This window comes from Halictus rubicundus, chromosome 11 (genome assembly GCF_050948215.1).
Source record: "Halictus rubicundus isolate RS-2024b chromosome 11, iyHalRubi1_principal, whole genome shotgun sequence".
Lineage (NCBI taxonomy): Eukaryota > Metazoa > Arthropoda > Insecta > Hymenoptera > Halictidae > Halictus > Halictus rubicundus.
The window spans coordinates 2,454,736-2,472,284 of NC_135159.1; the positions used below are offsets into that span (position 1 = coordinate 2,454,736).

At 43.5% G+C, this 17,549-nt stretch overlaps 1 protein-coding gene across 1 annotated transcript in view; it reads right to left on the bottom strand.

Moving 5' to 3' along the window:
* Positions 1-17,549, bottom strand: part of LOC143359146 (solute carrier family 7 member 14) — a 95,861-nt gene that overhangs the window by 38,942 nt on the left and 39,370 nt on the right. The window contains exon 2 of the mRNA XM_076796872.1: positions 1,995-2,146. Coding sequence (XP_076652987.1) covers positions 1,995-2,141 — 147 coding nt within the window. The 5' untranslated portion in view covers positions 2,142-2,146. The remainder of the gene's footprint in view (positions 1-1,994; positions 2,147-17,549) is intronic.

Consider the following 17,549-nt stretch of genomic DNA (forward strand, 5'->3'; position numbering starts at 1 on the left):
TGGCCGATTTAAAAAAAACTGTGCGTTAAGGGGTTAATGAAATGAAAATTGAGAAAAATTAAATGTATGACATTGAGCAGTCCTTCAAGTTTCTTGAATTTGACAGATCCTAATCAAATTTGGTACAATGAATATATCAACGTAAAAATTCGTTTTAAAACCTGGACACATAATTCCGTCACCCACATATGGGTGACATGGCAGACAACGTGTTACAACGGCCGCGGCCGGGCGTACGAAATGGAATATCGGAAGATTTGCGGGCGCTGAACAATGGTTCGACGCCATTTAAAAAGGATCGAATCGAAAGTGCAGCTACCCGAGACCTTCGAAAACGGTCCGGTTCGAACCGGAACGGTGCAACCGGAGTCAACCTTCGTCGCTAAAAATGAAACCGGTGATCTGGTGGCCCAGTTCCCGGCAACAAAGAGCCCGGCGGCGTTCTTGTTTCAATCGCGAAGAACAGCGCCGCGGCGTTCCATAAGCGTCGATATCCGGCCGATACTTGCACAGAATTCCGAGGAAACTTGCAGCAGCTTGCCGAAACAATGGCCGAGCGTCGCCCGGGGGAGCGTTTCGCGTTCCGCGGCTAGAGTTTCGCGATTCGGGAGCCCCGGTCTCCGCGGTCTCGCCTAAACAACCGCAGAACTTTCCCAATAAACGGAGCTCGGTTCCGCGACGCTTGTTTCCGAGAGTTACCGAACGAAAAAACCACCCCCGATCGAGCGAAACTTTCGAAAAGGTGTCCATCGAAATGTGTTTTTAATATTCGCCGAACAAACACAACTGGGAGAGAATAAGGAATCGGCATGAAAATTATAATAGAACACAAGCGATATTAAGGGGGCCGGCAGGCATTTGGACTTTAATTGTCACGCTATGTTACGCTGTGCCTTTTTTCAGACATTTTACGTCTTACATAAGTAAGTTATCAATTAAAAATGCATACCATGTCTTTGCTACGTCTGTCCAGAGCCTTTTTTCGATACGAACACGAAATCTCTCGAAATTAAGAGAATCTCTCTGCGGCAGCCATCTTGTGACGTCATACTTGCCTCAGAAAGCGAGTTTTCTGCCGAATATTAGAAATTACTCCACGATGAGGTAGAAATTCGTAATTTGGGAACAGACGTAGAATGGACTTTTAGGAAACACAACTGACCACTTTTAAACGGCTCATTGCAATGTTGAAGCGTCAATTTGTCAAGATTTTGACCCTTGCAAGTTCATATACGTATATTGCAGAGAGATTCTCTTAATTTCGAGAGATTTAGTGTTCGTATCGAAAAAAAGGCTCTGTACAGACGTAGCAAAGACATGTAAAAACACGGTGGTATGCATTTCTAATTGATTACTTACTTATTTAAGACGTAAAATGTCTTGAAAAAAAGGCACAGCGTAACATAGCGTGACAGTCAAGGCCAAATGCCTGCCGGCCCCTTTAAGGGGGACTCGCGCGCGAGAGGAACCGAGGGGAGAGGGAAAGGGGTGCGAATTTGAGACCAGGCGAGGAAAATGTATTTTCCATTAGACCGCCATGCCGCGCCGCGAAGATTGATCGGTGGAATCCCGGGGCGTTCGGGAGTTTTTTGCGGGCGTGTAGAGCCTGTTGAAAAATCCCGTTAAAAATAGCCGGGATCGATACGAGGAGAAGGCGGAATCCACGGCGGCTGGAAGAAAGGTTCCTTCCCTCGGAGGATTCGAACGGGAGAGGCGAGAATAGACGGGCTCCGGGTTGAACGCGGCGACGAGGATATATGGGGTCTTGCCGGGGCTGCGGGGGCGGTTTGAATTTACCGACGACGTGATTTCAACCCAGCTATTTTTAGCCGGCCCCTTTCCGCGCTCCGTGGATCCTCGAATCTATCCGCGAATAGAGCGGCTCGCCCGATAAGAGGCCGTCTCGGTTTCCATAACCGTGAAAGGCCGAGTTTCGGTTGATTAAATTCCCGGATCTCTCTCTCTCCCTCTCTCTTTTTCTCTCTCTTTCTTACCTGTAGTTTCTGCTTGGAGTCGGCCGGATGCAGTGGCTCGGGCCCAGACTTGCTCTGGTCGCCCTGAAGACTTTCCACGTTCTTCGTGCGGATGAACTTCCCGAAGAGCTCCAGGCCCTTCTCCCGGTCCATCAGTTCCAGCTTCATTTTTCCTGAAAGCAAAACGAGAGAGAACGTTACACCTCTACTCGTTTTCAAGTAATCAATTTTTTTTAATTTTTGTTGGGTGTACGTTCGACGTTAGGTTCGATCAACACGACCTGTGAATTTGGCCCAGAAAACGGGCTTTTCGACGCACCGAGCGTCGCGTCGATCCAATTAGAAATCAACAGATTAGAGTTCCTGTTAACACGTTAACTGCCATGTCAGTCACATATGACCGACAGTGATTTTTAACTAGGTTTAGACATTCATTTTTATTGTGACATATCCAGATAAACCGAATTTTATTAAGATCCTTAGAATTCAAAAGGATTAAAACAGCATCCCCTATAATACATTTAAAATTTCTAGTTTCGCTTTCATTGATTAAATTACTCTGACTTTGTAAGAATCTCTGGGAATGATATGTGTCAGTTAACGTGTTAAATGGGGGACCTTGTGTAAAATGATATTTTTTAGCATTTTTCTTTTGTTTAACACTAAATCTACCGACAATTCTTGTTTACCTATTCCTACCGTGCGCGGTCAAAATGACCGGTCCTTAAAGAAAGTTATTGTTAAAATAATTAAACGTAGACAATAGTCAATTTGTTGCTGAATGAATTAGTAGATGAACAACTTCCATAAACTGACGGTACAAATTTATTTTTATATAATTTCAACTATATAAAAAATACTGCGATACTCTCTCCTCGATTTACAATATTGTACTGTGTCGTCCACCTTTGCGGTTTGGATGTATTTCCCATGAAACGTGCGTAACTTGATAGCGCCTCATTCCATAAGGCGGCTCATTTATTTTGAGTTGGCCACGCCACATTGAGAATACCTTTTCTTTTATACTGATTGTTTAGGTTCAGAAGAGCGATCAAAACAGAAGAGCTATGTAAACACCATATTAACTCGTGCGGTAAAATTGACCGGCTGCGGTAAGTTCGGCAGGCTACAAATATTTTTTGGAAAAAAAAATAAAACGAGAAATAAATACTGAAAAATACATTGTATACATACGTTAACACTAGAACTACCGAACCAGTCAAAATGACTGGTGGATGATTTGTCCTTTCACGATTAGTGAAACTATGAAAACGTTTTCACGAGAAATTTTTTAATATATTTCTTCTTTGGAGTACATGTTACCATAAAAATCGTACGAAACCTGAGCAAATTCAATCTTGCTGTTATCATAAAGGGATAGGGGGGGATAAAGGGGGTGTATGTCACGTTTAGGGCTCGGTAGTTCTAGTGTTAAGAAAAGTCGTAAAGATAAATATCGATGTGATCATGTTGTATGTACGAAATTGTACGCAGAAGATTGGAAAGCTCAATTTGACCGGCCGTGGTAGGTTTAGTGTTAAATCGATAAGAAAATCTCTTCAGGAATACGATAAAAAAGTTAGAAAGTGATCAGAGATGTTCTGGTACGTTATTTTCAAAATAAAGTGAACGGTTGTATTGGGCGGAGCGGCTCACGTAGTGCTTCTCGAAGAGAAGAAAAAACGGCTGAAGTACAACTTTTTGAGGAAGAGAAAGATCTGTTCTATGGCCCTGAAATCGCAGGTTAGCCAAAAACCGCGGTAAGTTAAAATGAATTAAGATTTTTTCAAAATATACAAACACGTAACGTGTTTTTCACATTTCTCAAACTTTAAACGCATTTTTCTCGAAACGCAAAATTTCTCGATTACTCGATCTTTATTGTTGGTACGACGTCAGAACCAATCACCGAATGCGACCACCGCATTACGTTTAAGTTGGTATAACTGCAGCGTCGTAGGTTGGTGGCGAGTCGAGCGGTCTTCCTCTGTTATTCGTCGCGTCCTCCCCCCACTCTGAAAGTGCATCGCGTCTTGTTCGCACGTACGCTTGACCGCGCCGAATTTACAGTTATTCTTGAATAAAGGTTTTTATATCTCACCAGTGTTCTCGTTATTGCACACTCTCAATCCCTAATCCTAACAGGTTATGGGCCCAGAGATACGCGACTAAAAAGTATTTAAAATATCAATTTCTCTTTTTTTTTTCTCGTGAGCGACGTAACGGTCCACGTGCAGAACGATAATGAGTGTACCGGGAACAGTGAGGATCGAACTCTTAAATAAAAATAATTACGATACGTGGAAGCTCCAGATGAAAGCTATCCTAATAAGGAACGATCTGTGGGGCTATGCAAACGGGACAGCTGTAAAACCAGAGGCGACAAACGAGAATGCCGCCGCCACGGACGCATGGACGAGAAACGACGGCAAGGCTATGTCCGACCTTATCTTGGCCATCAGCCCGAGCGAGCTGAAGCAAATTAAAAATTGCGAGACATCAAACGAGACATGGCTAAAGCTCCAAGCCATCTATCAATCGACGGGACCGGCCAGAAAAGCCACGCTGCTGAAGAAGCTGACGCTGCAAAGGATGGCGGACAACAGCGACGTGCGTGAGCATTTGAATGATTTCTTCGATACCGTCGATAAATTGGCCGATATGGACGTAAACGTACATCCCGATTTACTAGCGATCATGTTGCTTTATAGTTTACCCGCGAGTTTCGAGAACTTTCGATGCGCCATCGAGTCACGCGACGAATTACCGAAGCCCGAGGCCCTACGTATAAAAATTGTAGAGGAGAACGACGCGCGAAAAAGCGAAATACGCGCGGTGGCGTCGTCGTCGTCATCGGACGCCATGTTGGCGAGAAAACACGCGAACGCGCGCGATTGGCGGGAGCGGAGCGAAGCGCCCAATAGGAACGGTAATCCAAAATTCAAACGACCGAATAAATCTGTAATTCGATGTTATAAGTGCAACCGTGTGGGTCATACCGCGAACGAATGCTACGCGAGAGTGAACAATAGAGAATCCGCGAGATGTGCTGAAGATGTATGTTTGAATACCGTTGTCGTCTCACGTGCCGACTCGATCGACTACGATCGAAAAAGCGATCGAAAATGGTGCCTCGATAGTGGCGCGACGTCACATTTATGTCACGAACTAAATAATTTTAGTGAAGTAGGTAATACAGATCGCGGTGTTTTGAACCTTGCCAACAATTCGTCAACCGAAGTCACTGCAATGGGAACGGTACATTTAGAAGCCGACGTTTTCGGCAAAAGAAAGAATATTTTTCTCGGCAATGCTTTACACGTACCCGATCTCAGAACTAATTTATTGTCAGTAAGCAAAATAACCGACAAAGGGCTAGAAGTTCATTTTAAAAAGGATAAGGCATTTGTTTCAACCGCGAACGGCGATGTGAAATTATGCGCGGAGCGAATCGGCGACTTATATTATATACGCGAATATCAAACAGATGCATGCAACGCCGCGAATGCGTCGAAGCCCGACGACGCGCTCGAATTATGGCACCGGCGAATGGGCCACGTAAATGTAAAAGATATCATAAACGCTAAGCGCGGCGGGGCAATACTCGGAATCCAACACGGAGACGTAATTCGCGAATTAAATTGTAACGTTTGTGCGGCGGGAAAAATGACGCGGAAACCATTTCCCAAAAAGTCGAACAGGGCAACAAACGTATTAGATATAATTCACACGGACTTATGCGGGCCTATGCGTGTCGAATCACTCGGTCGTGCGAAATATTTTATAGAATTTATTGACGATAAATCTAGGTGGTGCGAAGTACGTTTTTTGAACGCTAAATCAGACGCATTAAAAGCGATCACGGAATACATTGCGCTCGTTGAAAAGCAAAAGGGAACGAGCGTTAAATGCTTACAATCCGATAACGGAAAAGAGTTCACAAGTCACGACATCGAAAATTACCTGAAGAAGAATGGAATAACTCGAAGATTGACCATTCCATACAACCCGGAACAAAACGGAGTGGCCGAACGAAGAAATCGAACGCTCGTAGAGATGGCCAGATGTCTAATGATGGAATTCGGTCTTCCCCCTTCTTTCTGGGCAGAGGCTGTTAATACGGCGAATTATATTCGAAACCGTTCACCTTCCAGTAGTTTAAACGGGCGAACCCCGTACGAGGTATGGACCGGGAATGTACCCGACGTAAATCATTTTCGAGTTTTCGGTAGCCGTGTATATTTTCTCAACAGAGAGCCAGGAAGAGGAAAATTTGATCCCCGTGGAAAGAAAGGCTTATTTCTTGGATACGCTGAGGAATGCAAGGGTTTTCGAATCTGGTCGACGGACGACAGGAAAATTATTATCAGCAGGGACGTAAAATTCGTTGATGAGACGCCACAACGCACAAGCAACTTCAAAGATTTCGCTCCAGAAGAGCAACCAGAAGTCGAGGACGAAGACGCGTCCGCAACCCATCACATGGATATTGAACTATACAACACTATCGAACCAAGTACACATGAAGTTCAAGGAGAAGAGAACGTTCAGGTCCCTCCAAGAAGAGGTCGCGGTAGACCTGCCCTAACCAGAACGGGCATGAGAGGAAGACCACGACGATTATTCCACACCGTCACAGGAGATGCGAACGTCGTAGAAGAAGAACAAGGGCATCTCGCCGAAGTTCCCGCGAATCAGGCTCTACGCAGCCCTGAAGCCAACGAATGGTGCAAAGCCATCGATGACGAGATGAAGTCGATCATTAAAAATAATACATGGACACTGGTCAGTCGCCCTGATAACGAAAAGGTCATAGGAAGTCGAATGGTGCTTCGAAATAAATTCAGATCGGATGGCACCTTGGAAAGGCGCAAGGCGCGTTTAGTGGCACAAGGCTTCAGTCAACAACCGGGAGTCCATTTTTCAGAAACTTTTGCACCAGTGGCTCGGATCGGAACCATCCGACTGATGACGTCGCTAGCAGCTGCATACAAAATGCAAATCAGGCAATTTGACGTCACAACAGCTTACTTAAATGGGGAACTCGAGGAAAAGTTATATATGGAACCACCGAAGAATTTACACGAAATTCTGCAGAGAATAGCTGAGAACGAACAAGAAAGCACTATCGGTCTTAAAGCGAGAAAGATGTTGTCCGATCTCAAGAAGGGCAACAGAGTGTGCCTCTTAAAGAAAGCCTTATATGGCCTAAGACAGGCCGGAAGAAGCTGGCACGCCAAGATCGACCAAATTCTGAGAAATTGTGGAATGACTCCAACTAATTCAGACCCATGCCTATATCACGTCAACACAGGCGAAAACGTGATGATGGTAGCCGTCTATGTGGACGATATTTTGGTCGCGTCGCGTGACCGGGGAGCGATCATCAAGCTTGGACAGGAGCTTTCGAAGCATCTCGACATCAAAGACATAGGAAATGTCAGCTATTGTCTGGGTATCGAATTCACGCAACGCAAAAATCATATAGCCATGCATCAGAGAGGGTACATCAATGATTTATTGAGTAGATTTGGCATGAGCGAATCAAACCCCGTGTCTACACCTATTCAGGCGAATCTGAAGCTGAAAAAGAACGAATCGCGAGATCAGGAAATCGCCGAACTGCCGTATCGAGAGCTGGTCGGCGCTTTAACATACTTGGCGACCGCAACCAGACCCGACATTAGCTTCGCAGCGAGCTTCCTCGGCCAATTCAATAATTGTTATGGCGAGGAGCACTGGAAGGCCGCGAAGCGGGTCCTGCGATATTTAAAGGGGACCATCGATCTGGGATTGGTGTACGGACCAGAACCCGGACCGGTTAGCGGATACGTCGATGCAGATTGGGGAAGCAGCTCTGAAGATAGGCGCTCCTACTCGGGATACATCTTCCTGCTACACGGATCTCCGATTTCATGGGACGCGAGGAAACAGAGAACGATAGCTCTTTCGACGACAGAGTCGGAGTACATAGCGTTGGCGGAATGCGCTAAAGAATGCGTGCATTTGAAAAGGTTTTTAGAGGAGCTCGGTTTCGATGAGTTAGGAAAAATAGATGTATTCTGCGATAGTCTAAGCGCGATCAAATTAGCGGAAAACCCTACTTTTCACGCGAAAAGCAAGCACATCGACATAAGGCACCACTTCATTCGCGACATGTTGAAGCAGAAGCAATTTCATGTAATTCATAAATCTACGGAACATCAGATTGCCGATGCACTCACTAAGGGCCTCCCTAAACCGAAACACGAGTGGTGTATTAGACATTGCGGACTCGGCATGCCCGTCTAATATTGTCAGGATTGACGTGTCGACCCATCAACTCGAGGGGGGGTGTTGGTACGACGTCAGAACCAATCACCGAATGCGACCACCGCATTACGTTTAAGTTGGTATAACTGCAGCGTCGTAGGTTGGTGGCGAGTCGAGCGGTCTTCCTCTGTTATTCGTCGCGTCCTCCCCCCACTCTGAAAGTGCATCGCGTCTTGTTCGCACGTACGCTTGACCGCGCCGAATTTACAGTTATTCTTGAATAAAGGTTTTTATATCTCACCAGTGTTCTCGTTATTGCACACTCTCAATCCCTAATCCTAACATTTATGAAACTTGGTACATATATTCTATAAATAATTGGCCACAACATGACGAGCTCAGATTTTTCAATCTTTTATTTAAAACATCGTTATTAACAGAAAATCCGTTTTTTTTTCAAAACTTCGCCATTTTGCAAATTTTAATAAAAGAAGAATGTCATGTTGTGCGTATTTGCATAAACTAACGATACCATTTTGATAATTTTGATTCAGATCATTTTTGTGCACTGTACCCTGAACAGCGCATTACCAGGATGCCATTTTCAAGCCGCCATTGCACCGTTGATATTAACGATTAAAAAATATAAAAAATATTTTTGTTCACATTATAACGGTAATAAATGATACCTCAAATTTTAAATCAATCTACACCTTACATTAAAAAAAAAAAATTCTTGAAAAACAGGCCATTTACACAAGGTGCCCCCCTTAAAGGCAAACAAGAGCCCACCGAGAAAAAATGAGACGGATTATGCAAAGACGAAAAACATCGAGGATAATCAGTCGCGAAGCAAGCATAGTGGCGTGGATCGGCCGGTCGGTAGGTTCGCGCGAATGAATAATGCAGGACACACTCGGATAGAGATGGCCCGAGCGAGAACGACGCTTATGTTCTGCCGGGCTAATGGAATTCCTGAATATTGTCCGATCGCTTTCACGAACGTTCCGTTGCGTCGTGTCGGCCTGGGAGCTGAAAAAGCAGCCGGAGAGCTCCTTTAAATTCATGGAGGCAACAAGACAGAGCTTTCGCGTAATCGACGTTGATTCGAAAGCCACCCCCGTCGAGAAATTAGCTCGTGCGAGGGGAAACAGGTTTCCTAGAGAGATACAGAACGAAGTTTCCATCGGCTTCGAACGGGGAGAGATCGTAATTTTAAGCTACGGACGCGCGGCAAAAATCTTTCCTTTCTAATTTCGTAATTAGCCCGAGGGGTGAGGGGGGCGCAGGTAAAGGGTAACGTAATTAACGGACGAGCGAAAGCGCGGCCAGGTTTGCAATTGCCGGCTCTCGGAGAGACAATACGACTGAGCGGGAGAACAATCGTGGGCTTGAAAGCTCATCCTCGGCTTCTGAAAGCCGAGGCTAAAGCCGAAGCTTCTGTGCGTCGGATCGCATTCTGCCGACTAGAGCCGCGCCGGGGGATGGGGGGGGGAGGGTGGATGCCCCTAATTATCATTCACAAACGTCGTCTAACCTTTCGCGCGACGTGACAGACTCCGCAGTCTGGTCGTCCTTTGAAAAATCTCGCACCGAAATCTCCCGGGCTTTTCCTCGACGCTCTCTCGCCCTTTGTCTCTCTGTAACCTTTGCAATCTTGTTTCGCGAAAGAGTCGACGCGGCGCACACATACACGGAAGCTTCCGCAACACTGTAACAACTCCCGTTTCCAAAGATAAAATGAGCTTTCTCGGAAGCGCCGGGGACTTCGGCGAATTACTCCCGCAGCTTTTCGAATTTAACGAAAATGGTTTCCGACTTCGCGAGAGAGTTCGCGACTCGCCGCTTTCTCGGAAACTCGGGCAAATCGGTGACCCGTCTTTTTTTTTCAAACTCAACGATGCGCGCTTTTTGCGACGCGAACGGCTTCGAGAGTCGAACACCGTTTCAGTTGCCGAATCGGCTCAGTATAGCAACGTAATACATAAAGTGACGAGCAAAAGTGTAAACACACTTCGCTAGTTTTACATAAAACGTGATAATACAACCTATTTTTCAACTGAATGATAAAGATCAGGTACTAATAATTAGAAAGTGAATAGGATAAACAAAACACAGCAGTTTATTTTCGTTAATATTAACAATATACGGAATATTTATCGAAAATAGGGATTGAAAACAATTTTTACAGTTTTGCACTTTAATTGTGCTCGTCGAAATAAAGCTTTAAATTAATATTTTATCCATTTTCCTTTACTTTTTGTACTGCTTCGAAACTTTTAATCATTTCCGGCTGAATGCTGTACCATTCTTGTTCTGTCCTTTTCCACAATTCATGAACACCTGAAGGTGGATTGTCATATTTTGCTAGCCTTCTTTTCACAATTGACCACTTTTCGATTGAGTTCATATCTGGACTTTATGCTGCCCCCTTCATCACAGAAAATTTTTCATTTTCTAGCCAGGATTTTACTATCTTTGCAGTATGCTTCGGGTCCTCCTCTTGTTGAAATACTATTTCATCTTCAGCAAATTCAATAGAATTAACAACAGAAGGTGAATTATATTGCAAAATATTTAAATAATGCTCTTTCCACATGATACCTTCTATCCGAACTAAGGGACCAACACCCTTATGGGTAAAACAACCCCAACACATAATTGAGCCACCCCCGAACTTCATAGTTTGTTTTATGCTACTTGCTTGATTACTATTTTCAGATGAAGTCCAGTACCAAGACCTTCCATCAGATTCAAATCTATTAATTTTTGTTTCGTCAGACCATATAACTCTTTTCCAATCTTCTGTTGTCCACTCTTTTTTGTGTGAGCAAAATTTTTTCGTAGTTTAATATTTTTGTCTGAAAGAGCTGATTTGCGTTTCTTTTCTTTCGCTTTTATCCCGATTCTCTTTAAGGAGCGGTGAATGGTCTACTCATTTGCATTTACTCCAACGTCTTGAGCTGCGATTTTTGCAGTTTTATGACTTTCAGACCGAAGACGATGTGCAGTTTCACGAGCAGCTCTGTCAGAAACAAGTTGCGGTCTACCGTTTCATGAAGAAGTTGGCACACTTCCATAAGTTTTCTTTGTTCTTGCAACCATCGTATGACTTACACCACATTTTACTGCAATTTGCCGTAGTGAAAAACCGTTATCGCACAATGAAATGATACTGTTTCTTTTATCTGCAGTAAGTGGTTTCACCTTGACTTACTCGTGTCAACTAACTTTCAAATAGGAGAAAAACTGTGTACACACCAGTCTAAACGTGTCTTACTACAGTTGGCTATCAATGTTTGTTAACAACTTCATTTCCCTAGCATTTGTGTACTATCAACCGTTTCTGATGAAACGTGCAAAACTGTAAACATTGCTGCAAATCCTTATTTTTGTAAAATATTATATATTCTGTTACTATTATCTAATATAAACTGTTATGTTTTGTTTATCACATTCACCATGTAATTATTATTACCTAAGCTTTATCATCCAATTAAAAAATAGGTTGTATTGTCACGTTTTATATGAAACTAGTAAAGTGTGTTTACACTTTTCCTCGTCAATGTACATATGTATATTCGAAGAAATACAATAAATTATAATGATTTATTAATACGGGAAAATATTGTATGTCTATTATCTCTCTCTCTCTCTCTCTCTCTCTTTCTTTTCCCATTAATTTAGTTTTGCGTTTATCCTTATTTTATTTGTATGCTTATTTTTATTTTTATTCGTTAGGTTAAGATGTAGGTATAGATTAAGTAGATGTAAGCGGTAGAAATAAGAGTTAGGAAAATAAGATAATTTTTAAGATAGAAGTAAGGTTAGGGTAAGAGCGGCGCGAGGAAGGAAGGGTGAGGATAGATGAATTGTAACCCTGAGGGGTACAAAATAAAGTACTATTACTACTACTAATACGGGAGAATAAGGGCGTACGAATAAAAACGATATCTCGATTTTTACACCAAACGCGTATTACAACATCCGTTATCCCGCACTGCACGCATCGATCACGTCGCACGCTTCAGGCAACAGCCGGAAAACTACGAAGGGTTGCCGCGCCCTTGAACGTATCGAGGATCCAGGCTGGCAGGGAGAAACATGAAAAATTCAGAGGGCGAGGCGGCTCTGCGAGGGGTTTCGGGAGATTCGTTCGTTTCGGAAATATTTGAAAACATCCCCTCGCGAGTCCCGGGCACGCAGCCGGCGCGCTGCGACGAGGGAAAAACGCGGCGGCGCATACTGAAGAGCCATTTTCGTGGCTCGTTACCGCTTAACCAGAAAATCACATTCATCCCCATACGACACAGAGGTCCGTGGGGCTCGGGGAAAATACCGGTATCCTGATTACGTCTTTCGCTCTTGCTCTTGCTCGTGCGCGTGACAATGCATAAACCAACGGTGTCCGGTTACCTGTAAAATTGCGGGGCCTCCTGAATATTCCTCGTCTCTGTATAATTATAATTTTCATTTTTATTGCGGCCCCCGCCATTTCGTCTCATAATAATTCAGCCGGAAAAAAGCAAGTGGCAGAGAAACAGGTGGAATAAAACAGTCGGAACCAGGTGGGACATTCGAGTCTACAGGGTAGCCGACGAGGTCGCTGATCGACGATCTCGAGACACGAGATGCCATATGCCAGTGGGAGAATGCTCGGACAAGTAACGTAAATCGACCAGAAGATCGGGAGAATGGTGCGAGTAAATTGCTGCTTGTCCAAGTAGTAGAAATCGACGATCGATCGGGCATACGGTGCAACTAGACCAAGGAGTACAAGTACACCGGTGCTCGGTCAAGTAGTACAAGTCGATCGCGGATCATCCGAGCGAACAAACGGCCTCGCCGACAACGCCGCGGCGATAGAACAACTCGCCAGAATCTTTCGGTTCCTGTGAGGCCTCGAAAACGAATTTTGCAGCGACTCTGGGGCAAGTTATCCGAAGTTTGTTCGCGCAGAAGCGAATTTAGTGGCCTCCGGCAGCCGTTTATCGGTGGACGCGAAACAACACCGGCGCGCTATAAATAAACAAATGTGTGCCGCATCATAAATCTCGAGGGCCTGCGCGCCGCCCCGTCGCTTATCAATGCTTGGCAGAAGGGCGTCGTATCGGTATCGCGTTCGACATTTTCACCGCTACGCCCTTCGCAGTTGCTGTTATCTTCTGTTCCATTTGCTGCCTGCTTAGCACCAGTGAGTCACCGTTTTCAAATGAATACTAACGAAAGGACACTTCAATTAATAATTTATAACTGGAGAATGGTGAGGTTATAATTAATACAAATACGTGTCTATTAATTAAAATATGTGTCTTGCGACACACGCTTTTCGGCAGAGTGATTTCTGACTTTCATACTAAGGTGTGGTGTGTCGTATATTGTTATTTACCGTGACGTCGACGACTTATGGGATATTGTGAATAAAGGCATTGTTTTTTGTTATTTTATTCACTTATTCTTTGGTCGCTTACATCTGCATTGATTACAATTTCAGCATTTTATTAACACTAATGCTACCGAGCATTAAAATTGGCTAGTATGTATCGTCTTATGAAATTAATGATTCATTTATTTAGATTGTATGCGATTTTTAGTACAATATACTGGGTGTTCGACTACAAAATAAAAAACTGATACTGCCCCCCTTCCCCCCTCAAAATCCTTGGACATGTGTTTTACACTTCTTTAATATCTTTCATACTTTTCGAGATATTCGGCTGGAAAGTTATGAACACCCTGTATATATACATACAGGATGTCCGACTACAGGTGGGGGAAAATGTAAGGGGTCGTTCTCCAAGACAATATAAGGCGAAAATGAAGGGTAAAGAATTGTGATTTCGGCTTCATTTTATAGTTATTAACAATTTAAAATCCGCCTGAAATGCGGCAACCCGGCCAACAGAGGTGTACGTTGCGTACGTCATACAGGCGCGCGACAGTCACGTATCAAGTGATTGATACTCCGCGTGCTCGCAAGAAGTCACCTGGCAAGAATTAGGCATGTAAACCGTTCGATTGGGTCATTCCACACGCATTTTCGGTTCTGGCTGAATTGTTGGCTATAGTGTGTGACGTCGAAGTCTAACCATTGGGTGCGAGTGAAGCTTTGATACATTGACTGTTGCGCGCCTTTATTACGTACACCTCTGTTGCTCGGGTTGCCGCATTTTAGGCGGATTTTTGATTGATAATAACTAAAAATTGAAGCCGAAATCACAATTTTTTTATTCTTCATTTTCGTCTTATGTTGTCTTAGAGAACCACTCCTGAAATTCTCTTCCACCTGTAGTCGAGCACCCTGTATGCTTGGATAAAGAAATCTGTCGAATCAATTCCTAGGATGGCATCTTTATAATTTCAATAATCGTAAAATCAAAAATCGGAAACCGGTCATTTGACCGGCTGTGGTTGGTTTAGTGTTAATTTCTAATCGACCGTGGAAATAAAATGACAACCATGTTGCAAGGTATGTCTAAAAGTCGTTATTCATTCGATTGTACCGAAAAGCAACAAGTTACGGCAATAACTACTGATACATTCGGTCTACTTGCCGCCCCATTGAACGACTCGTACTACTCGCCCGACCAATTCGACCGACTTCGAGATCTTCGGAGTTTCGGAGCAGGGGCAAGTTTTCGCGTTAGGCGTCCGCGAAATGGCTCACGAGCTGTCGTGATTTAGCGACGGCGGTGACGGCGAGGGCGATGACAAAGCCCGTCACCTATAGTTTATGCCGTTAGGAGGCGAGGCAGTTCCATGGCTAACGAGTATTCGGCGTAACTCTAGCCCACGAATTACCGCGCGTTGACACGGTTCGCCCTTCGGCCGCGCGCGCAATAATTCCTCTCTCTCTCTCTCTCTCTCTCTCTCTCCCTCCCTCTGTTGCCACAAAGCGGGGAGGTTGGCGGCTGGAAAATGGGATCGCGGGCAGAAACGATGCCATAATTAATCGAGAACTGGAACGCGTAATGTCCTCGACAAACAGGCTCGACGACGTTGTTTCGCCCAGCCAACTATTGCTTCTGCTTTCAGCCTTTCGCTCGCTTTCTCTCTCGCGCGCGTTTCGCGCCTCTACAGCTTCTGTTGGAACGCTGTTCGAACACGCTTCGAGCCGCTTCTTCGCGGACGCCCGTTCCTGTTGCGAGACCACTCCTCGTCTCGTGCAAAATTGATCGGCCGAACGTCATATCGCGGCGAACCCTCTTCGCCCTCGCGTCGGGCGGAGTCTGTTGTTTTTAAAAATAGTCGTACGGCTGAATTATTTCGCGCTTTATAACGACGTTGGTCCTCGGGTCGCGGAAGCGGCTAGAAACTTGGAAATCGTGGTTCCCTGTAATCGCGGTAATTGCCGCGTGGTCAGAGAGGCGAGCGGAAATCACCCGATGGTATTTTCGTCGGTTGACATTTATTCCGCTTCCAGTCGAGCGATCGAGCCTCGTAATACGTCTGGCCTGATGCCATTCGGGGATATATCGATCTCGCAGAAAATCTACGCGACCGTGCGGCCTCGGGTCCGCGTATTTTTAGCGTCTCGACGACTTACCTGGACGAGCCGAGAGCCAGCCTCTCCTGGAGCCTGGATTCTCTTAATTTCGATTCTCTTAATTTCTCTGAATTTCGTATCGAAAAAAAGGCTCTGGACAGACGTAGCAAAGACATGTACAAACACGGTGGTATGCATTTTTAATTGATTACTTACTTATTTAAGATGTAAAATCGATGTTAAGATGTAATCGCAGGAGTGAAACGTTCCTCTTTCTCTCGAAATCATAAGTTCTTCCCGAAATGTCTCTCGATAGGGTAATTCCGGGAGACACGCACCATAGGGTGAGATACACCAGTTTTTATTGACAATACTGGACGATTCTCAATTGTTTTTCTGTTATCATTTATAACAGAATTTAACATTTGTAAATAATCTCAAAACGAAGAACACGCGTATTATATTATTGATGTGTAACAGAAGTATAAAAACTTCTTAGTGCACCAAACTTCTGATGAAATATTTTTGTAAGTGGTCAGTACAAATGTTATTACCTTCTTGTGGTATGGTTTTAACTATCAGTATCGACTTAACCCTTTGCACTCGAAGCTATTGTAACTCCAAAAGGAAACATTTCTTCCGACCTAGAATATTTCCCTTCTCTATATTTGTTTTCATGTTATACATACAAAAATGGTGCAATTTACTCGCACAATACTGAAATGTTTGGTAATTTATTAATAATAATGCAAAAAATATTTTGAATAATGATACGGCAATTTTTAGTGGCGCCTCACAGTCACCATTCGAGTGCTAAGGATTAAATAGTGAGAATGGTTTCTCTCTTACGATTTTTCATCGTGTTCTGACAAAATTTTTTGTACTAGTTCTCGTTTTTGCATATAAATGTACCAGGCAGTCGTTTTTATAAAAAATTATGCACCTTCTTTTTTAATTAATTAAAAAGCGATAAATTAAACCTGAGACTTGTTCTCTGCCACACCATTTGTTAACATCTCACACTTTAATTAATTAAAAGTAATTAATTTGAAGTTATTGTTCTGTAATTAGGTTATTAAAAAGGTGATGCTTCGTTTTTGACAAAAACGACTGGCTGGTACATTCTAATAATTATTGTATTGAATATTTAGAAGATTATTATTCAAACACATCTAAAGTGGATCGGATTTCTTGTTTAGAATGCCTCAAATGGCTCCATGAAACATGTAGTATGTTTTCTCCTTTTCGTAATATGTGGTAAGGAATCAAAAGAATACAAGTAGGGGGAAGAAGGTATAAACGAAAGGAGTGCATCCATCCCCAGGCCCTAGGGAGAGATGCACTTTTTCGAACATTTTTAAACATCATATTAATATATTAACACTAAACCTACCACGATCAAAATAACCGGTTTTCTATTCCACAATTATTGAAATTATTAAAACGTTTTCGTAGGAAATTACTGAATTGACTCCTTTATTTAAGCACATATTATAACGAAAATCGTACAAAGTTTAACTAAAGTGAATCTTCTCCCTTCTACAATACGTGTCACTTTTATATGTTTTGTGCTCGGTAGGTTTAGTGTTAATATAAAACTTTTACTCATTTTAAACAATTGAACTATGTCTGCCGATTTTGTCAATTATTTTCAGAAAAATTTTTATTAAACGGAAAACAAAATGTGGTGCGTCTCCCCCGGAATTACTCTACAATTTCGAATAGATGCTATTCTGCAACCTTGGCCGATGAGAGATCGTTTCCTCCCGCGTTCATCGTACACATTCATCGATTCATTGTTGGGCCAGGTAGAGGCAGCTCGTGTAACGTCCTTAAAA